The sequence below is a fragment of the Metopolophium dirhodum genome, chromosome 1, assembly GCF_019925205.1.
Source record: "Metopolophium dirhodum isolate CAU chromosome 1, ASM1992520v1, whole genome shotgun sequence".
NCBI classification, from domain to species: domain Eukaryota; kingdom Metazoa; phylum Arthropoda; class Insecta; order Hemiptera; family Aphididae; genus Metopolophium; species Metopolophium dirhodum.
In genome coordinates this window covers 15,136,690-15,161,202 of record NC_083560.1, presented here as the reverse complement: position 1 = coordinate 15,161,202, position 24,513 = coordinate 15,136,690, and the positions used below count along the sequence as shown (strand labels likewise).

The 24,513-nt window shown below is 30.0% G+C and overlaps 2 protein-coding genes across 5 annotated transcripts; one reads left to right on the top strand and one right to left on the bottom strand.

The window, feature by feature from the left end:
- Window positions 1-16,469: 16,469 nt before the first annotated feature.
- Window positions 16,470-20,384, bottom strand: LOC132933232 (uncharacterized). Its single transcript, XM_060999546.1, has 3 exons — window positions 20,286-20,384; window positions 17,494-18,393; window positions 16,470-17,411 (listed from the first exon to the last, which is right to left on the bottom strand). The coding sequence occupies exons 1-3, from the start codon at window positions 20,382-20,384 to the stop codon at window positions 17,268-17,270; spliced, it is 1,143 nt and encodes a 380-aa protein (XP_060855529.1). The 3' UTR covers window positions 16,470-17,267.
- Window positions 20,385-21,659: 1,275 nt separating this feature from the next.
- Window positions 21,660-23,607, top strand: LOC132935653 (uncharacterized). Of its 4 annotated transcripts, none has more exons than XM_061002249.1 (5): window positions 21,660-22,137; window positions 22,237-22,386; window positions 22,480-22,566; window positions 22,623-22,819; window positions 23,165-23,604. In XM_061002249.1, exons 1-5 carry the CDS (start codon window positions 22,093-22,095, stop codon window positions 23,313-23,315), a joined length of 630 nt encoding a protein of 209 aa, XP_060858232.1. In that variant the 5' UTR covers window positions 21,660-22,092; the 3' UTR covers window positions 23,316-23,604. The 4 variants fall into 4 exon arrangements, with proteins under 4 accessions (XP_060858232.1, XP_060858234.1, XP_060858233.1 ...); XM_061002250.1 differs by having other exon boundaries at window positions 21,662-22,137; window positions 22,237-22,374; window positions 23,165-23,598; XM_061002251.1 differs by lacking the exon at window positions 22,480-22,566 and having other exon boundaries at window positions 23,165-23,607.
- Window positions 23,608-24,513: the final 906 nt, after the last annotated feature.

Below are 24,513 nucleotides of genomic sequence, written 5' to 3'. Positions count from 1 at the left end.
ATACACAAGTAGTCTATATTTGTATAATACAGGGAAATTTCTTCAGTTTAAGGGGGCATTTCTATATGCTCTACCGTGTAACAAAACATTTTAAAAAGTATTATTACATTCATTATAACAAACACCTAAACATACTATAAAACTTACATATTGTATTATATATATAATCATTTATTCCTATACATGGTACATATATGCAGTATTCATACATAAATAAGATACTTTCATATTATATACACCACCACACTCATCTAATCTTGTTATACAGCTTACATATCAATATAAGATACTTAATTAAAGAATATACATTATTACATGTAGACACACTCACACATAAAAGACATACTTACAAAATACTAAGTCGAATTTACATAGATGCATTTAAACACTCTAATACATCCACCCTAATAAGCATTTTCAAAAGTACAACATCACTCATCAATTGGTTATACCTACTACTACAAAATTGTTATGTCTAATAATCATCTCGATAGTTAAATTTCTTTAGACGAGACCATACTACAGCGCTTCCCAACCTTTTTCCCTCGCGGCACCCTAATCCCAACCGATATTTAACCGCGGCACACTTGTCACTGGCATAGAACCTAAGCTTAAACACGCATATAGAAAAAATATCTCAATTAAAATAGCTAGATCTACATATATTTTATTCAGCTCAGAGGATTACCCGACAACATACACAAAATTATATATTTATGTCACACGATATTATAAATGTATGTAACTAGTAGGTATACTGACTAAGGAGAATAAAGGATATCGACTCTGAGTGTCTTAGACGCCGTCTTCGAGTATAGTTTGACCACTCAATGCAAAAATAAAACTATCATATTTCGACTTGACCGTTGATACAGTACATTTCATGTTAGAAATAATACAACATTTATTTTATTATATTTGAATTAAACACAAATATGCTTATACATCCTTACTTTTACCATATCCACTAGTCTATATATTATAATTACCTAAACTTGCCTTATATTATTTCCAAAATATTCACTTTTAAGTATAGGGTTGCATAATAGATATCACACCATATAACCACAGAATAGATGAAATCTATTCCATCTATTCTGTGATATAACATTTTCATTGTACGACATTAATTCTTAGAATCTCTGGATAACATTTACAAAATACAAACATTGTATAAGGTACCTAATTTGTTTATAGAAATAACAGACATAATTTATAAACGTAGATCACTGTAAATATTTGTATTCAAGTCTACTATACTGCAACGATAAACCCTTATTTATTATGGGTTTTATATAAACGTTTTTACTTAAAAAATATACATTGACAATCTTGCGAATTTTAAAGCTAGTTCAAATGTATACGCTGTTCCGTATTATTTTGTTATTTTATAGTAGGGTTTCATACCAATCATACTGCCTCCTCTTCACCTGGGCTCTTACCCGTTCAGGTGTCGTTCTGTTTATATTAACGAGGTCTCGAAGACTCGACCTCGGTGTGCGATATTATTACTAGGGATCGGGGTTACCTTATGTGAAGCAAAGTACTCAACGTAATATATATATGTATATCTGTTATTGAATATCAATGTATTATTATTATCTACTACAAGTTACAACATCGAAAGTTGAGGCCATGGTGGCCATGGTGTGTCGTGGGTGTCGATGTCCAAATGTGGGTTGAGCTGGTCGTTGCCAGCCCTCGAGTTTCACTATCGACCGCCGACTATGACTCTTCATTCTTGACCATCCAACTATCAACCGCCAATTACAGACTCTATCGACTACCTCACTGTAGACTTTATCACAACTATCTACCGCCAGGCACCCTGGTCGGTTATTTACACGATGTGAGCTAAACATCGCGTCAGCATAATATATATATTTCATACATATATACACGTTTGCCATTACTAACACTCAGCATATTAGCCGTGCTCAACGTAGGGAGTAATGTACGATGTCGATGACGGTAATCGTTACAATACCAAACAAGTAAAATACTATGAACGACACTTGATGCGTAAGTATTTTTATGAAAGGTAATATAAATTTACTCTTCATAAATCATAACTCACTACCTGGTGCTATTAAATAATACAACAACTTACATATCACTACCGATATATATATATATATATATATTCTAATTCATAAATGTGTATGGGAAATACACATGCGTTACCAGTCACCGTCACTACCAACAAAACCCATCCGTCTCGAGTAAAATGTTTTGTTTCACGCTTACGTATGAGAAAACGCATACGCGTATGCACATACATATCACTAAAGTGACCCACGCATATTATATTTTATCAGCACATACCTACTTACAACAGTCATACCTATCACTTGTATAATATTTTTATTTTACCGTGTGTATACACACAGGCATATCACCTCCGTCATATATCATTGTATAAGTTATAATATCGGAAAAGAGAGATACTTCAGTAGATACTTTATGCGGTTTATTGCCAAAATCTCGAAATAGACAATAATTAACGTTACATCTGTAGTACTATGGTAACATCTTTATCAATTAAACATTTATAAATTGTCATATTATTAGCCATTTTCCATACAGGCTCATGCTACAATGAGCGTATACAGGTGGGAACATACATACATTCTTATTCTTGTATCTTTATATACACAATACTATTAGGCTAACCTATCCTGAATAATATTACAAATACATACTTATATTTTTAATCAATCATACATACGTTGAAATAATATAACAATAGTAGAAACTATTATCGACCCATCACTCGGTTCTACAGTTACATAATGAACATGTGAAACATAGTATGATATGCAAACCCACATTAAATCATATACATATTCGACATTACAAACACCTAAACACATTATATAGATTACATAAATATATATATATATATATATATATACAATAGGTATATAAAACATTCATATATATTATATATACACATCAATAAGTCACCTACATATAGGCATACACATATATTACTTACATACACACATACTTGTATAATATATCCTTGCATATTCTTATATATTTAAACAGTATTCATACATACATACATACATTTACATATATATTTACTTAAACAACATTCATAGACTCGATCGATTATTTCAAATAATAATTTACATCAAATATTTTCGATATATAATTTATTTGATGCCTAAATTCTTAAACATATTATATTAATTATTATACATTTACAGTAGATACATAAAATATATCACAACATCGTCGTGCATACTGATTCAACGATATGCAATAAACAGCAATTAAATGCAATATAGTACCTATTCATATATAATTTACTCATTTTTTCGTTAAATACGTAGGTAGAATTTATGCTGGAACCTTAAAATATACTCATCAAAGTTAATATACGTTAAAATGTACTAATTTTGATAAAAACATAGCTGTCTGTGTGTAAATACAGAAATCTTGCTAAAATAAGTATAAATATCATAATTTCAATAAAACATATGGAAACATCACAATATTTGAGTAAAAAATAGGGAAAAATCTCATAATTTCGTTAAAATCATGTAATATTATGAAAAATATCATACCCCTGCCTAATTACCGTCAAAGTCATACAGTTTAGTTATTAAATGTATCTAAATGCATGACCACCATTATAACGAGACTCAACGACCGACACATATCGTCGCACAATAATATAATATTAACCAAGTTTTTTGATTGCCTCATTTGCAGTAAATAAAACCATATACATAAATACTTTACACATATCCATCACACAATTCTAACACAGCTTAAAATCTAGAATATCATATTCTTAAAAGCATTACACGAAAAGTCATGTTTATTTCAAAGATGAAACAAAATCATATTTAAATTCCATGGTTTCAATAATAAAAAGCATATTATTATAGTTATCTTCGTCACATATTAGCAAAAACAAAATAAAATGCACCTACATCAAGCGATGATAATTTTTCACTTAATAATTTCGTATATAGAAAACCATATATATTTCAATTACTTTTAATGCATATCTTATACGCATAGCTCAGCATTCATTTTATACACAATTTTAGAAATGTATTATTTATACAGTTATATACTACATGGATGCTTATAGCTTATTACTGATACTTTTCATGTATTATTCTATATACTTTGTAAAATAATTATGAAATCACATGTATATTAGTGTATTACCATCACAAGCTTGGAAACATATTTGAAAAAATCATGATTTTTTAGTGAAAATCGGTAAAAATATCATTTCCGTATCAAGATCATGTCTAAGATATTAATAATAACATATAACTAGTTTGCAAATCAATCCATCAATCGTATCGAATTATTCGAATTAGATATTTAATACAACTCTACACTATAACAGAACATTTCAGTTCTAAATGACTGACTTACATCTCTCCAATCTACATTCTAATATGATATTATATCAAGTTTTATGGCTCATACATTATATTATGTTAAGACATGTAAACTTTTCATAAGTTCAATTATAATTATCATAATCTCACTGAAAATATATATATATAACTAATATTTTGCCTTTAAAAACCGGTACATACATAGTTACCTTTGCTAAAAGTTATTATTTTTGTTTTAATATCTTAAAAACTGTATTCTTAGAACCACACTCGTCAGCTATATAATATTACACCTACACTATCATTTAGAATATTGAAGTTTAGTTTTTTTTTTCCAAATCTGGATAATAGATTTTCACCGTAGAATACCAATTATTATTATTATTATTATGACGTCAAGACATCGAGTACTCCATATAATTATTATATGTAAATATTATACGACTCATTAAATGCGTATCGATATTGTTAATATAAACCTTATAAATTTCAAATAAAATATTTTTTTAAACCAGCCTCATCTTGATGAGGATAATTATATATCTTGTTAAATGTATATAATTATGTATATTTCGATTAAAATGATTATGTTATATAGCTTGTTAAATGTATATAATGCATCAATTAAAAAATTATTAACATTGCATGTTCGAGATAAATTAATATAAATAAGGATATACTTGTAAATTTTTTTATTCAAAATAATAAAACAATAAAATAATAATAGAAAATGAAATTAACAAAAATCATTCATAGAGGAGTTTGATTGTAGATTTCATTTGATATCTATTATGAAATTTCTTCTATTCAGACCCTTATAAACGAGGCTAACAGGAGGTATAACTCCCAGATTATAATTCTCGATATCCACATCGTCCATCCGGATGGCCTTAGGTAGAAAAACATTGATTGAACCGGTGCCCTCGGCGTCCGCTAATATGCAGGACACTCCAATGCCGAATTTAGTTTCCACATTTTTCATCGATCGTATGGGGTAGTCAACGTCTTTACAGAGTTCACCGACTGAAAGGTTGACGCAGTTGACTTGAGACTTCAATGACTGTAGAAATGCCATCGTTATATAATGAGAATAGAAAAAATAAATGTTAGATAAAAAATAAATTGGCTCAACGCGTACGTATGTGCGTCTCGTTATATCTAATTATTTTATCAGACTTTTAAAATCAACTCACTTTAAGTTAAAGGTGATTATCTGATGATTGCACTGAGCCGGAGTCACTTTTATTTATAGTAGACCGTGTGTAATTGTGGATGGCTTGACGCGGTTGAATGAGATGAGGGAACGAAATCAAAACTGCAAAATAAAAATAAAACTCTTATTAATTTCATATAATATATGAAAAATTCTCCAATGAAATCGAGTGGTCCTTTACAGTCGTGTAATACGACTGCATAATATAATAATAATAATTATCAAATAAAACTCACTTTATTTGAACGGCGGTGTTTATGAATATTTGAAACTTGTTGATGGACGAAATTGACTATGTGAACGAGAGGACTGTTTTGAGCGGGCGAGAAAATAGGACTGATTTAATATTGAGTGGACAGCGGTTAAGCGTCCAAAATTATCGTCATTGACGTCCACCCCCACTTACACCGTTCGGCGTGCGCAATTTTGAGCGGGTACACCGATTGATATACACACATGAGTAAATTACAGTAAAAAAGGGTCGATCCTCGAGCGGATCCTGCGCGTCGTATACCGGAATGTGTCGTCTTGACCACTCGCATCCGTCGGATCGCCCGACGGTCACTGTCTTGGTCATGTCTTTGTCTTGGTCACGAAAAAGATCCGCGCTCAAGGTGCAAGCGATCAGAGCGGACCGAAACGCTGAGCGCGGACTCACGGGAGAAACCAAAAACCGTGTTCCGGGCGTATCAACGCACTGAGGATAGGGAGACCTGTTAGGCACGTCAAAAGACCCCGACGTGGGTCCTCGTATAACGATGACCGAGGTGATGAAGAGCACCTTCCTTTTCCGCACGGGAACCATCTACCCAAGTGGGAGAACTATACCACCTGCGACAAACCAGTGAGCTTGGGCGAGAGGCGCCAGAGCATGACGAGGGAAGCAGACGCGGACCTCCGTCGGCGCGCTGGCGCTTCTAGCACGAACCCGACTGAGAGCACACGGGCCCGACCAACTCGTGTGCGAACACGTGCAAGGTGGAAGTCCGGCTGGGGGACACCCTCCGTCAAGCACTCAAAACCCGAACACTCGGTACGGACACGGCACCCGGCAAAGAAAACCGTACCACTCATAAAAGGTCGCGTCGCGACAGCGTAAACAGCTGCCCCGACGCCGATGCTAGTGGGAAAAGAGTCGTTGTGAGTACTCTGGATAACGGATCCTTCAAGCTCATCTCGCGGGCGACGAGGATAGCCCCACTGGAAACCCGACTTAGCTAACGCCCGAACGGTAACAGTGCCCGTCGAGCTGTGTGGCGTGCGTCCGACTGACGTGCGCGGGTACCTCGAGTGCTCGCGCCCGCCGGCCGCGCGTTCGTGACATATGTGGATGGCCTCGCGGGGGCTGCTGGGAGTAGCGCCTTAGTAGAAGGGGGGTTATTTGCTTGGGGTCGAATCCAGCGCTCGCCGACGCGGTTATACGAAACCCACCGATCTATCTCGTACGAGAGTAGCCGGCGGGGGACCGTCAGCCTGGCGCCAGGGCGCCCTGACGTAACCCGTCGGAGGGATGTTTCCGCGTCACCCAAAGGCGTGAAGGAGTCGCCCTCGAGACATATGGCTAATGGTGTAAAAACCCCCGAGGTGTCGGCCTTATAACTCCCCGTCACACAGTGGTTAGTAATGTCTTGGTCATGTGCGTCCGCCGGGACGCCGACGCAGGCTGGCGGGGTACTTCATACCCCGTCTATGTCCACCCAGATGTGGCTTATTTGTGTGGTAAAATCTCGATATTCGTACCCATAATATAAATTTAAGGGTGGAATATAATGTCAGTAGGTAGTATATGTAGGTTCTATCCCAGTTTTTACAATTACAGGGAGATTTAAAAACGGTTATCCACGACTTTCCCCCTTGAACGATCAGATTTGTGGGTGCTTACTACCCCAGTTTTTTACTGTTCCAGGGTGATTTAAAAACGGTTATCCACGACTTTCCCCCTTGGATGAACAGATTTTTGGCTGCTTTCTATCCCAGTTTATACTGTTTAATTTTTTCATCACTGCTAGATATCGCTTTTTGCTTAAAGCAGACTATGGTGTACCAGGAGAACATGTGAATTAAATTTTCATTGATGTATTTGTTCATTCACAGACTGTTTTTCCGGAGAAACTTAAATTTTACTTTTGTTGGTTGCACTGTATTTTTTATCAAAATTTGGTAAACAAATTATTAATAATTTTTAAATATATTCAGTTGCTTGCGATTAGCTGTTTTACCAAGTTGTGTTTTGTAGTTTCTAATTTCCTCGTCGTTTCTTTAATTTTTTTAAAAAAAATGAATTTCCAAAAATGTACAAATGATATCCGGTCATTGGTTAGTCAAATACGATTCAATTCAACACCGGCTTATCCAGAATTCACCGCATTTTCATCAAGGCTAAGATCATTTCAAACATACCCATCAAATACGGGCCAGAACAAATATAAATTGGCCCAGTGTGGTTTCCAGTATCTAAACATCGGGGATGCAGTTCAATGTCACTGGTGTGGGATAATTCTACATAATTTTGAAATTTTTGACGATTGTTTTATAGAACATACTCGTTATTCACCAAAATGTGTATTTCTATTATTAATGAAGGGAAATCAGTATATACAAAAAGTCTTAAGTAATTATTGTAAAACCGATGTTATTTGTAATTGTGAAACCGATCCGGACGACACCATTTGTTAAATCATGTGTTTTTGCTTATAATATATATTTTTTTTACATTTTTTGTATTTTTTATCCATGATTTTAGTATATAATATGTTTACAAACGATAAAAACTCACAGTTCAACGTAGGACTTCTAGCAGTTATATTTCACTTTATATTTATGCTTATAGTGGTCAAAATATTTTTAACTTATAAAAAAATTAACAAAATTATTTAACAATGGATTCACCAATAATTGTCTGTAAGTCTACTTTTGACATCCGTGCTTTTAGCAAGAAAAATATTACAGTGGGGTTATTAATTAATAATCAGATTTCTATTATTTTGCTATTGGAGTGTAAACTTTCAAAGAAAATTATTACATTAAGTTTGGAAGAATGGTTTACACTTATGTCTGAATCTAATTACAATTCAATTATGAATAATTTACATATCAGATGTAGACGTGTAAAAATAACAGATAACTTTTCATATTCAACCAATGTTAAACATAGTTTAATTACCTTGCATATAAACGACAATTACATTAGTTTGACGAACATTGACTTCGCCCGTCTCAAGCAAATACAAAATTTGATCGATTTGTATATTGTAGAAAAACAGAAACGTTTGTCAAGTTATCAGGTTACATTTGACACAGCTTACGAACTGATTAAAAACGATGTCCGCGGTCTTCCCATCACTTGCCAGAGGAATGAATTTACAAACCAATATATTCAAAACTATGACTTTAGATATTATTCGCATCTACAAAACGATGACACATCATTTTTACATGAAATATTGCAATTTCATTTTAACACAATGTCTGATATGATATTACAAGACCTATTAGTATAATAAATTATTGTTTTTTTATAAATAAAACTTTTTTGTATACAATAATCAATCTTTTTTTATTTCAGGAGATAACCTATGTAAATAATTAATTTGCCTTGATAAAAAACTTTTATATTTTTTATTATAAAAAGTATAACATATAAAATATCTTTATTTTAAAATATCTGATGATGTTATCCATGAATTTTGGCTCGAATCAAAGCCTAACCATTTGACAAACATTTTATTCCCAACTTTTTTTATGATACGTTCAACGAGGAAAGTGTCTGGATAATCCGTTAACTTAATTTCCTGTTCGTAAAAACCACCTAAGATTTTATTGCCTGTTCCATCTTTTAGTCGATAAGTTACTGGGTTTGTCTGTAAGACTTTTGAAATTGTAAATATTTCCGTTGTCCAATTTGGGGTGTATCCTTTACTAAATGCATGTTTATACTTAGATATTCTTACTTTATCATTAACTTTAAATTTCGGTTTATATAATGTTTTATCATTTATATGGGTATTAAATTTAATTTTGTTTGCGTCCAACCGAGCATCATTGGGTGTACATTTGATTGTTCTATGTTTTGTATTATTATAGTTTTGTATAATTTTTGATATTTTATCATACCAATTCCATGTACCTGTTGCAGTGAAATGTCTATATATATTATTTTTAAGGGTTTGTATAACACGTTCACAAATTGAACACTTGATAACACTGTATGAACTAAAATGTTTAATTTTATATTTTTTCATTAAATTTTGAAATTGAATATTATAAAATTCTGTGCCATTATCTGTCTGTAACAATTTTGGATTAGCTTTTTTCAATATATTAGACATGGCTTTTGTACAATTTTCACCGGACTTATTTTTCAGTGACTCAACCCAAATATATTTTGAATACGTGTCTATAACAACTAAAATATATCTAAAGCCGTGATTTTTTTTAGAATGAGATTGCATATCCATTAAATCAGCTTGCCAGAGGTCATCAATAAACCGTGTTACTACGCATCGTCTAGGAAATATTTTTCTGGCTGGCCGATGTAGTTCATTAGCTATACTATCTAAGGTTACCATTATACTATAATATTTCTCTCACGTAGCTCTTCTAAAATAGATATAATTTCATTATTAACACCAGTATTACCCGCACTTTGTGATGATGCTAAAAGATTTAATCTAGTCACTAGCTCATTTGGGTCGTCATAATAAACTAACTGGGTTTGAGGTATTACATCTTTATATAAACCAGCACCTTTATTATTAGTCTGCGGTGTTGAAGTAAAACTAAACATATTTTCAACAACAGGTTCTGAAATCATAGAACTGTTAGCTGTTGGTTGAAATTCAAACGGCGCATTTCCCATGGTTGTATTATTATGAATATTACTACGTTTAGCGCTCAACCTAGATATATGTTCGTTAAATGGTAATAAGTTAATTTGAGGAGTTTTAGGGGTATTAATTTTAGTTATTTCTTTGTTTAACTGATGATCCTCATTTTTCATTCGTTCGTACAGAGGTTTTACAACATTAATCCATTTAAAGTATCTTGAGGTTTTGGGTTTCCCATCGGGTTTTAAATGAAAATGTGTTGTTCTTAAAATATCATAATAAGATTCCATATCTTCTATAGTGTGATTTTTTGGTTCCTTCTCGCATAATAACGACCATAGCCCTTTAGTCCATTTATAGTATTTATTAACCAACTGTAAGTTACCATGACAAAAAGTTACTGTGTGATCTCCTATTTTGTACGAATCACTAGCTTTATCATAATACATACCATAGGATTTATCATAACGTTGTATTGTCTGTCGATTATTAAAAAAATTTGAAAATGTTGAATTTAATACATCGTCATCTTCGTCACTAATATGCGAGGTTTCCGTATTTTTTTGATCAGCTGGGTGCGAGTTACATTGATTATTTTTTTCTATACTTGTACTCAATGGTTTAAATGCTTCACGGAAATAGTTTTCAGAATCTATAACGCCCCGTTTCATTTCCATTATTTTTCGTTTAATATTTTTTTTTGATGTTATTAAATTTTCCAGCAAAACTTTTTCTTTATCCATTGTAAATAATAAATACAATTTAACTGTATCGTATGACTACTGATATCACTATGTGGTTAATAACTGCGTACTATGGTATATATATATATATTTATAAAGTATTTTATTAAAATAATATTAAGGTTTACAATAATTTTTACAAAGTTCATCATTAAATGGCTTGTAAATTATAATATCAGAAAATTAATGATATGTATGTTAACATAATACAATACTAATTTATCTTATTTTAATAAACGTATGAAAACCACATCTATATCTTCCTTCATTCATTTCTCGAATCTTATCGATAACCAGAAACCCGTAATCACTGTGGTTCCAACATAAATGGGAAATTTCCCGAAATTTTGAGAAATCCATATCTGCTGACGTATGATCGTTGAATATATGTCGTAAATTTGTATCATCTTGTTTCAGCAGCATTAAAAAGTTTGAGTTATCTCTTACTAATTGTTTTGATATTTTAGAATATGTTTGTGCTAAATAAAATACAGAGCTAGCACCTGAATGTCTTCCAATGCTGAAGTATTCTCTGATTACAGATTGTGGACCACATATTACATCATCAAAAATTATAATAGAATTTTTTTTAGTCAAGTTCGGTTTTATAACCTTATCAGCGCTTGTAAATATGAAAAAATTAGCACCTTGTATATCATCTATAATTTTTTTTTAATAAAACATATTTTTCTTGATTGGAGGTTTTCGAGTATAAATAAATATTTTCAAATCTTAACCCGTTTGCGTGTGTGATCAGATTATACATTATATTTGTTTTTCCTGAACCGCTGGGACCAACTAGTATAGCACGTATAGTATCAGGAAATAACGAACCGTGTCTTGATGGTTTTTTAACTGTCCGAACATCCACATTTATAACATCCAATTTATCTTTCTGTTCAATCAAATCCATTTTTTCTTATAAATACGCTAGAATTTTCCAATTTGTAATCAGTTATCGATGACACGTTCAACTCGTAAGTGTAAGTCAGTCAAGACTGGAAAAGGATTTGTAAACTCCCTTATAAATAGTCTCCCGTTTGAAGCCCATGTACCAGGATATCAGTATTGCGGTCCAGGTACGAAATTAAAAAAGAGGTTAGATCGTGGTGATAAAGGAATAAACCCATTGGATGCTGCTTGTCGCGATCACGATATTGTGTATGCAGCGAGTAAAAATTTAGACGATAGACATAGAGCTGATAAAGTGTTAGAAAATCGTGCTTGGGAAAGATTTAAAGCAAAAGATACTCCTAAAAAAGAGAAACTAGTTGCGTATGCAGTAACAAATGCGATGAAAGCTAAAAGAAAAATAGGTATGGGTTGTAAACGGAAACGTGCTATAAAAACAAATGGTATATTAGCAGCGAAGAAAAAAAGAATCTCAAAGAAAAAGAATGGTGGTAAAAGGCTGATTTTAGCACCGAGACAGTCAGGAGGTGTAATTCCTTTAATACCTATATTTGCAGGATTGTCAGCACTTGGTAGTTTGATGTCTGGAGGTGCTAGTGTGTATAATGCGGTTCAAAATAGAAAAAGAAAAAAAGGAAGTGGTTTGAATTCAAACAAGAATAGATCAAGAAAAAAAAAAAACTGATGATTACGCTACCTGACAGACCGCTTTCGTCTCAGGATATTATAAAATACGTCGGGAAGTTGAAAATCAATCATTTCCGTGGTGTCTTTTCACGTGATAACTTACCTAAAAAACCGCATACGATTGAATGTGGTATATTAAACTTGGATATATCTTCAGGCGACGGAAGCCATTGGGTAGCGTTTTATAAAAATAAGGACAAAGTTGTATATTTTGATAGCTTTGGTGATTTACCACCACCAATTGAATTACAACATTATTTCAGACAGTTCAAAATAGTATACAACTATTCCAACTATCAAGACTTCAATACATTTAACTGTGGTCATTTATGTCTTGAATTTTTACAATGTATGAATCTGTTACATTAAGTTTAACTGGAAATACAACTATATTATCCACGAATTATTTTCCATCTCTAAACGTTTACGAGGATTCAGAAATAGCTTTGTTATCTTTGCAAACATACAATTCATTTCCAAATATTATAAATCTAACTAATAACCGGCTGAGAATAAAATCAATTCCTCCAGATAGAAAAGTAAATATTCAATTTTTTGTGCCAGTCGAATGCTGTGACATAGAAGATATTAACAAATATATGGTAGAAGAGTTACCTCAAGCTAATAAAGTCTACGGAACAAAGCTAACATTCAATGTACGTATTGATCCTATCGATTTTAGAACGTATATAAAATGTAATGGAATACTACGCTTTGAGCATCCGTATAGTATAGCACCTGTTTTTGGGTATAGAAAGAAAGATTGTGGACCGTTTTATGAAGAACATCGATCGGATAAAGCTGCAAATTTAAACACATTTAATTCTATAAAAGTAATGTGTAATATAGCACATGGGTCATTCAACAACCAACTTCAAACCCATTCGATATATGAGTTTTTCCCGAGTGGGAGAAGAGGAACAAAGGTTGTTCAATCTCCGGTAAACCTTATATATTACCGATTAAACAAAACAGATATTAATTCAATTACTGTTCAGTTAGTTGACCAAAACAATAATCCAATTGACAATTTTAACGAAACGTTAACAGTTGTTCTGCATATTAAACGTCACGGATCTCATCATTAAATTTATATCTTAGATTTTGTAATGTATGAGTCAGTTACTTTAAGTTTAACTGGGAATGCTACCATATTATCTGTAAATTATTTTCCACCTATAGGCCTTTACGAGGACTCAGAAATAGCTTTGTTATGTTTACAGTCATTTAATTCGTTTCCAAATATTAATGATAATAATAATAAATTTTCTATACAAGTAGCTGAGAATGAAAACAATAATGATCCTATGATATGTTTTATTACATTGGAAGAGGGTTGTTATGAAATTGAAGATATTAAGCAACGAGTTAAGAAGCAAATAGATACCTATAATAGTAAAAACTTAACCAATTTAACATTCGACATTACGGTTGATCCTAACGATTTCAGATCGTATATAAAATGTAATGGGATACTACACTTTGAGTATCCGCATAGTATAGCACCTGTATTCGGTTTTGAAAAACGAGTATATAACCCATACAATGAAATTCTTCGATCAAAAAAAGCTGTCAATTTAAACACAATTAATTCTATAAAAGTAATGTGTAATATAGCTCAAGGATCATTCAACAACCATCTTCAAAGTCATTCGATTTATGAGTTTTTTCCCGAGTGAAAAAACAGGATCTAAAGTTATACAGTCACCACCAAACTTAATATATTACAAATTGAATAAAACAAATATTGACTCGATAACCGTTCAGTTAGTAGATCAAGATCATAATCCGATTGATAATTTTGATGAGGCATTGACAATTGTGTTACATATTAAACGTTACGGGTCTTGAGATGGGATTAAAATTCAATATAAGTCCACTACTTCGGATCAGAACAACTAGTCATAAGACTAAAGTGCTACCAGTAACATCAAATAAAATAAAAAAATTGACAGTGAAGAATAAAAAAATTTTACAAGCTCTGGGTTATCAATTGAAGCAAAATGCCTGAAAGTGATATTTTGGATATAACTTCACAGTACGAAACGGATTCTAAAATTACGAAAATTGAATATCATTCATACGCACCGTATACAACATCATTTAATAATAATGATGAAATACGTATATCAATCCAGCAAACGGATGTTTATCCATACCTACACGAAAGCTTCATTTTTTTGGAAGGAACAATTACTGATCCTACCAAAGTGAAACTATCTAATAACGGTTACTCTTACCTCTTCGAACAAATACGATTGGAAATCAATGGGATAGAAGTAGATAGCGCACGTGTTCTTGGAATCACTAGCTCGTTGAAAGGTTACTTATCCGGTACGCCAGACAACTACAATTGCTATGAAAATGCTGGCTGGAATTTTAAAAACGCAACACAATCGGAAAATGATAAAGGTGAATTTAGTGCTTGCATTCCATTGAAATATTGGTTAGGTTTATTTGAAGACTATAAAAGAATATTAGTGAATTCTAGATTGGAATTAATATTAACCCGAAGTCATAGTGATTTAAATGCTTTACAAGTTAAAACTGGTGCAACTGCTACTGAAGGTAAAGTCGTTTTAAATAAAATTGTCTGGATGGTACCACATATCACTGTTGACGATGAAGAAAGATTAAAATTATTGAAACTTATAGAAAAAGAAAAAAGCCTATTTATCCCTTTTAGATCTTTTGAAACTTTTGAATATCCTGAACTTGGTACCACTAAAAAAGTTGTATGGAATTTGAAAACTGCATCAAAATTAGAAAAACCCCGATTTATCATAATTGGATTACAAAAAGGACGCAAAAATTTGATAACAAAAGATTGTAGTATATTTGACCATTGTAATTTAACAAACGTTAAAGTGTTTCTGAACTCGATAGCTTATCCGTACAATAATTTGAATTTAGATTTTACTAAAAATAATTTCACCTTATTATATAATATGTATACATCGTTTCAAGAATCGTACTATGAAAAAAGTATTCGTAACCCCATATTGAGTCCTTCTACTTTTCTGACAAACGCACCAATTATAGTCATCGATACTTCGAAACAGAACGATTCAGCCACTGCTTCAGCAGTAGATGTTCAATTGGAAATTGAAGCTTCAGAATCACTAGCAGGTGTGACTGCTTACTGTTTATTAATTCATGATAGAATTGTAGAATATGTACCTTTTACTAGAGAAGTAAGAAAACTTGTGTAAATATAATTAAGAATTAATTTATAACAATAAAAAAACTATTATTTATTAATTTGTAATATTTTCATTAAATATTATTTCAGTTTTATAGTAAGGTTTGATAAAAAATAATTTTGACTATAGTGTAAACATTTGATGTATATACACTAAATAATTTTGTGTAATGAATAAATAGGTTTACAACATGTGTGTAATCTCAGTAATGTGTGTCTCAGTAAATCGGTGACCCCCCGGAGGGATATCCAGATTAAGTCTTAATCATTACGTTACAACACGTCAATGAACTGTAAACATACAGATGTATACTACTAGCACGGGATAATAAGCGATCAGGTTTATATAAAAATTACACAATTGGTTAAGTACAATATTGTTTCAAATGATTTAGTTATACAAGATTCAAAAAAATTAAAAACATAATTTTATAAGTTATAACACTAAATTTCAAAATTGAATGATCAAGTATAAAATGCATCATTATTCTATATATTATTTATTTAATTTTATTTAATATTTACAAGGCCAATGTTCAATTACAATATAGAATAACGATATTAACAAAAGTATAATAATATTTACCAATTATAACATATTTTAAATAAATCAATATAACTAAAGTATATAAACATAAATAGACTTCTATATTTAATATAATAGGATCAATAAAAAGTAAAATTATATACATTTTGCTTCATCATCTTCATAGAACCGGCATATTACAATTTTTTAATTTATTATTAAATAATTACAGTATCATAAATCATATTACTTACAATTTAACATAATGAATCTCGACCAAAGTCAATCACAATACAATTATGTATATTATTATTTAATAATAAAAAATAAATAGAAATGAATCATACATAAAAGTTAATGATCAATGTTAGAATATTAAAATATATACATAGTTTTAACAAAAAGTTTGTAACCAAATTAAATAACATACATTTTCCATTTTTACAATTTATAAAATGTTCAATGAATTAAATATTATAACACTTTTAGAAATATTAAATTTGAAAAACAATGATTATTGTTATATTTTGTACATTAATATATTATAATATAAAAATTAAACAATTTGCTTCATGATTAGGTTACTATAGCTCCCTTAATTAATTTTATCATCGATAACGATTTGTCGAATAGCTAATTAGTTAAATGATTTACTATTTATAAAATACGTTTGTAATAAAACATATTCATAATTATTTTTGATTAGTTTAATTTATAATGTCCGTATGGTAAAGTGCAAATACCACCTTTTAATATGACACGTTTATCGTCATTTGCACTCAATACTATTTTTCTGGTTGTTTTGGAATAAACATTATGTTTTGTTGCCTGTATTGAGTTAATATCACAGTATGCATTAATTTGACTAGATTCACCATTTTGTGCATCCAAATGTGAGGAATTTTGTATACTGAACTTTGATAAAATATCTAAATAATGATTGACCGTCATATACTTGTCTCTAACATACTTTTTTACACCTTTTGCCTTTTTGTATTCAATACCACTTACTGTATAAGCATATAATTTGGGTCTTAGCGTTACAAATTGCGTCATAATTTCACTCTTCAATTCGTCTTTAAAATATCCTGGGGTGTTCTTATGTTTATCACTGTAACAAAAGTGACTAATTGGAAAATTAGAAGTATCAAAATGACTCAATAAATCAAATTTTAAATCATTAAAATAATTATTTGTTTTAATACGATATATTAATGAATCGGTATCAGTGTATAATAGTGATATTTTTTTTCCGTATTTATTTTTCATTACGTCATAATGGAAATTATAAATATAGGTTTTCGATATATCTAAAATAGAAAATCCCACGTAGATTGGTTTATCAAATTTAATCTTTTCTTTTTGAAAATGTAAAGACATTAACTCATTGCTATATATAGTTCTATCTATGAAATTAGGTTTTCTCATTAGCCTATGAGCTTTTCGATCATCTGATACCAACTTTATATCCAATCTTTTACGCGGATTCTCCATACATTTCCCATAGACACTATTCACGAGTAATTTCCAAAATTCATATTCAAACTTGTTTTTTGCCAAGACCCTCATACTAGTGCATTTATCAACATAAGGGGCTAACCATTTTGATTGATCAAACTTAATTATTTTATGAACTTTTACAACTTTTAATCCGTTGTGAATTGCCTGCTTTAACAATCTATAATGAACGACATAATTTGATTTATTATTTAAAGTTGTCAGCAGTTTAATAATCTTAGAATTAGGTGGACAACTATTGTGTGGCAAAAAAGGTAAATCGCTATGAATATCATGTAATTTTTCGGGGTAATCCACATCCACTTCCAGTATATAACCAATAGGTGCATCGTCATCTATAGTAGTAACGTCTAATGTCAAATCATTATACCATTCAAATTTTTGTATGGTAAACTTGCAAGCATTGATTTGCCGTATAAATTTACACAATCAAAATATGCCAAATAAATGTGTGGTTTTTTTTTGTTATAATTAATCCCATCAACATCTGGTAGATTAGCTCTGGCATAGCGTCTTACAGATTGGCATACCCCCCCTCTTATTCCATTCTCCATCATGAGTAACATCAAATAATCTGTTAATCTCTCAAGTTTAACTCCAGTAAAACTTAACATTGCGTCAAACGCAAAACCAGGTGCTGTCAAATAATAAGAGGCGTCTAAATTAAAAGTTTTCAAACAAATATCTCTAAAATTTTCAAATACATCAGCCAGAATCAATATGTCCGTTAATAAATATAAATCACTATATTCACCTAATGTTTTTATATTAAATTTCTCCCAAACATTGCATGCATGCATGTAATCTTTTTTTGAAATATGATCATCTGTTAACGAATTATAAAATTTAATTCTAGGTGGTAATGAGGTATCTTTAAGTTTTGAGTTGCAGTCTACATACTCATATGGAAATACACCTTTCCGAATAACTAAATCAATGTTTTCTAAAGGAAAATGATGGTTAATTTCACGGAATCTTGTTTTATCTTCGGCTAAATTAGTAGCTAAATTAGAGAGTGATTCTGACATGAACATAAAAGTGTCTACAAATTTTACATAAAATTTATCAAAAATTTGCTTACTAAAGGTCAAATATTTTTCACCCGAGTTTGGAATAATGCGTATGTCATTATCATTACAGCCTAAGGTGCGTACAATAAAATGACCGTCATACGATAAATTATGGAAATATACTGGTACAAATGATGGGTTTTGTGCCGAAAAATTACAATTTAAGCATAAAGCCCTTAAATATTTCCCTGTAAGATGTGAGTGGTCTCTAACTTTAAATACGGTTTCATTATTAAATGATCTCAAACATAGTTCACATTTTTTCGAATTAATATATTGACCTTCTTCCTTTTTTGTTAATTTATGCATTGATTTATTAGTATTATATAGATAATAAATTTTGGTAGAAATATCAATTATAGTTAACATAAAATGCTTTGATGCATTTTTGCCTCTATAAATTATTGGATTTTTAGGAATTTTAAATTGTTTTACTAATTTTTTTGGGACGATGTTGTAATCAATTTTAACATATAGCCCATAACTCATGGGCTTATGATAATGCGTGTTTTTAGTATTGACCGTTATGATATTATTAGTGGGTTTTAAAAAGCATTCAAAATCGGCATAAATTACAATAGGAATTCGGTCAGCCCGATTATATTTATTAAAATATATAAATTTGTCATCATGTGGATCAATCATTACAGGCTTACAAAGTTTATGTTTTTGGCAGATTACTTTATGCCTATCGAGACCATGCTGCCCCCATGCCTTGTTTTTATTTGGTTTAACATTAAAAGTCGTAAAAACATCGCTTGCAAATAATTATTTTACTTTCATGTTTTGTTCTTTGTGATCTAATCAGTCGTGAGAAATTAGCTATGTAACAATAATGTGTTGTTGGTTCATTTGAGAAAAAAAACAAATCATAATGATCGGATTTTTCGTTATTATTTATATGAAGTGGGTAAATTTGATTTTTATCATCACAACTATAAACATTAACGGATATGTTATTAATTTTTTCAAATTTTTTTTATTTGATTGATTGGTGTAGGGTAATCAATACAATTAAAATTAAGACCACTTTTTTTTTCCAAAAAATTAAAATATTTAATACTAAAATTATTTTTATTTTTTTTTTTCATTAAATTTTGATAAAATTGCATATTTAAAACATCTATTGTCATAATTCATTACGTTTATTATTGCTTTTTTATTATAAATTGATTGGGGTAATTTTATAAATGAGGAACCCCCTAGTAAATTTACTTTATTTGTTCTTAATTGGAGACCATCTAAACTAGTTTGTCTCCAAGAAGAACCCTTCAACAGAAATGACTCTTGTTCATTTAATAATTTATCGAACATGTTTTTAAAAAGGGTAGAAAAATTTGAAGTAAAATAACATAAAACATTTGTTGTTTTAAATGCAACATCCCGAACTTCTCCCGTAATTAAATTTTCATATACTAAGTCTACAAATAAATTAAATTTATATGTGGATGAAGAACATAATTCTTTTAGTTTTGATTTTAATGAAGAAGAAGTAGAATTTAAAAATGACAATAAGTCAATAAGGTTTTCGTTGTTTTTATAATAAAAAGTTTTTGAGCGGTTATTTTTAAATTTCTCAATTTCTACTAATTTTTGTCCAGTGATGTTTAATCGATTAATTTTTTTAATGCGGTTAAATTTTGGCATTTTTAACAATTAATTCAAAACCGCATTAAAATAAAATATATAATAACGTATTAAAATAAAATATCACTTATGTAGTTATGTATGAACTGTTGATTGAAGTAGATTGAAGGTGCAATTGGTTATTGGAAATACTTGTATTACATAATCCTCTTCGGGTTCAGCATATAAATTGCGATTGTCACAGACAGTGACGTATTTTTGGGCATGCCAAACACCTTCGTCTTTGACAATACATTTGTAGCACATTTATATCCTTAAACATAACATGGTACGCTTTTAAACTTAAATTTACAAGATTCGACTCAAAATACGCCTGATTGATATAATTGGCACATTCGAATGAGCAAAATATATCGATAATATTATCATCAAATGAATATCGAACTTCCCTCACGACAAAAGCTGAATGCAACTGGCGAAAATATTCATAAACTTCACGTTCACTGTGAGTAAATGGATATTTTGCAATATGTTGTATTGTGATCGGTGGTATATGACTAATTACATTATCGAGGTTGTCGTCAGGTATCATATCTTTGCTAAAAATGAATAAAATGATTATATTTTAAAAATTAAAATGTTATAATTAATTAACTTACAATGAAATATTCTGCTCGCTGCATGCGGCGGTTCTTGCATACCAGCTTGTTGAGTATTATTATTATTGATCTAATGAACCCCACTATTTAAGTAACATGGAAAAAGCAGATTATAAAACTGTATGCCAAAAATCGTTTGATATATCCATCACTTATTCGCACGGCACTAAATTATTAGCACCTTATATGTTAATGTAAACATGAAATGCGATCAAATTTTAATTATAATCATTGATGTACAAAATACTAAAAATAAAAAATAGTGCAGTGCGAATAAGTGATGGATATATCAAACGATTTTTGGCATACAGTTTATAATCTGCTTTTCCACACATTAGCCAATGTCAAATATCTTTTAATTCCTCTGTTAATCGTTAAAAACAATGTGTATATCAGTTTTTATTTATTACCAACACGGCACCTTATATCTTAATGTAAACATAAAATGCGATCAAATTTTAATTATAATCATTGATGTACAAAATACTAAAAATAAAAATAGTGCAGTGCGAATAAGTGATGGATATATCAAACGATTTTGGGCATACAGTTTATAATCTGCTTTTCCACACATTAGTCAATGCCAAATATCTTTTAATTTCTCTGTTTATCGTTAAAAACAATGTGTATATCAGTTTTTATTTATTACCAACACCATGTGTAACAGGCATTGACATGACTATTACTATATATCATAGATATTAATTTATATAAAATAAAGAGACCTAATGTGAATTTCATCAGTTAATTTTAAGCAATACGAGTGCATAGTAATAATGTCTGACATGAGTGTACAAAATTCGGCCGATGAAGAAATCAATGTAAGTACATTATTATAATAATTATAATATATTATTAATATACTTTAATTTAACACCATTTATTAACAATAAGTTTAAAACATAATCATTTAAATTTAGGATCATTATTCATATCGAAAAAATGTGCAAATGCAGAATTCTAAAAAACCCAAAATCACTATGAAAGCTAAACCAAAAAAACAGAAATTAATAATGGTCAACACAAGCGATCAAAATTCAGATGATGAAGAAATTGATGTATGTGCACCGGTATTATTATTATTATTATTATATCATAAACTTTTTTCTTAATTTCCTTACATTACACATCAATATGTTAAAAACATGGGTATATAAATTTAGGAACTTTATAATCATCGGAAAAATGAGCAAATGCAGAATTCTAAAAAACCTGAAACCGTTATAAAACCTAAACCAAAAAAACAGAAAGTAAAATATTCCATATTTTAATAATAATATATTTATCAATTTAATATTGATTTTAGTTTCAGTCGCATTTATTAAAACTGGAACAAGAATATAATGGTTTAACAACTATGGTTAATGAAAACTGCATACGCGTAAAAAAATCAGATGGTGGAAATTTTTGTATCAAAATACCCGAAATCAAAACAGCAAGTGATTATTTGGTTATTCAAAAATACAAAACATCGGACATGGAAAAAGTAGAGTCAAAAGACAGGTAACTATTAATATTTTGTATAAACAGAGTATATTAAGATTTACACTAGGTATCATTAAAATGAATAAGAAAAAAAAAAATTAAGTACAATATTTGTAAATTATTGGGGAAACATATCATGCCATAGTACTATTTTATAACCTAAATAGGCACGATGCTTACAACCAAGCAATTTTGTGAATATAGGTATGATGATGTTTCGTCGTTGATACTAATAATATTCACACAGTATGTAAAATATTTAACTGCTCAACAATTGTGTCATCTAGTTTATTTGATAAAATATTTATGATAATATGAAAATATATGCATTTATAATATACAATCATTAATTTGTTTTAATAGATGGAAAACCTCAACGTTCAACGCAAAAACTATGCTGAACGAAAAAGATAAAGCTGACAATACAATAATATCGGCATTTAATAATTTGCAAGATTTATTAATGGATAAATTTATGTGTAACAACAACAAAAAAATTGAATCTTATAAATAATAACTATATGTTTATATTATTATAGTTTCACTAAATGAAACCCGTCATTAATATTTGTGTATTTTTTATTTATTACCAAACGGTTAAAATATTTGTATTCAATTTTATTTTAGAAAGCTTACATTTGATTCAATAATTTATACAATATGATTATATTATGGAAAATATTTTGGTTTATTTTAACCAGTTAACATTTAAGATTATTTATAATATATAATATATTAATTATATTATTATCATTTATTATTAAATAAAGGTATGCATTTGACAAAATAAATAATGTTTATTATGAAGGTATAATCTAATTATTAAATAGTAAGCTTGTCGTATATCATGATTATTTTGGTTTTATTGGCTGGTTATATCAGGCTTTAGTATAATGTCTGCAAACGTTTCGTGATGGATTTGTTGTAATTCAAGTAAAAATGACTTTTCTTCATCCTTCAGGTCATTCATTTTGAAATTATAATCTTTAATATATGTACTGATAAAATCACTTCTAATACAATCAGGTGATAAATATAAAATATCATACTTGATAATTATACATGCATTATTGAAAACAGTCTGATACGCCACTAATTTATTTGATAACTCTATGATATTTGCATTTATACATGTTTCCAATAATTTCAATCGATTTAAATTATCACTGGATAATGTGATTCTGTTATTATTATGATGTAAATTAACTGATTCAGATTTTGCACATATTTTATAATAAAAATTATTATCTAAATGTAATCGTTTTGAATGTTGAACAGTGGATAAAGAACAAACAATTATATTAAAACTATCATCAGATATAAACTTATTCCATTGAAATACATTTAGTATTAGATATCGTTTAGTTACGTTACACATGAATAAAATAATAACAGATAAAGGTTGATCAACTAGGTATCCAATAAAAATGTTTTTTTTATTCTGTTGATGTATGCTGAATATTGATTTGACTACTACGGCGTCCATGATGTGTGCAGTATTGATTTAATTATTGAATTCAAGATGATAATATTTTGGTTTGGATTTCAGTATAGTGAATCTTCTATGTGCCTTCAATGTTTGGCAGAGTTGACGTACCTATTGATTGATTTTTATCGATTGAAATATATGTTCCAATTTTAATTAAATTATTAGTACCTTAACAAATAAATAAAATACAGCATAGTCAACACTACTACACTGTAAAAACACA

Coding starts and splice junctions, on each gene's coding strand:
- LOC132933232 (XM_060999546.1), bottom strand. CDS start 20,384: ATGTTCGATAAATTATTAAATGAACAAGAGTCATTTCTGTTGAAGGGT. Junction 18,394..20,285: donor TCCAATTAAGAACAAATAAA/GTAAATTTACTA, acceptor AATGCTTGCAAG/TTTACCATACAAAAATTTGA. Junction 17,412..17,493: donor CCAAATTATATGCTTATACA/GTAAGTGGTATT, acceptor ATCATTATTTAG/ATATTTTATCAAAGTTCAGT.
- LOC132935653 (XM_061002249.1), top strand. CDS start 22,093: ATGTCTGACATGAGTGTACAAAATTCGGCCGATGAAGAAATCAAT. Junction 22,387..22,479: donor AAATTGATGTATGTGCACCG/GTATTATTATTA, acceptor ATATAAATTTAG/GAACTTTATAATCATCGGAA. Junction 22,820..23,164: donor AAAGTAGAGTCAAAAGACAG/GTAACTATTAAT, acceptor TTGTTTTAATAG/ATGGAAAACCTCAACGTTCA.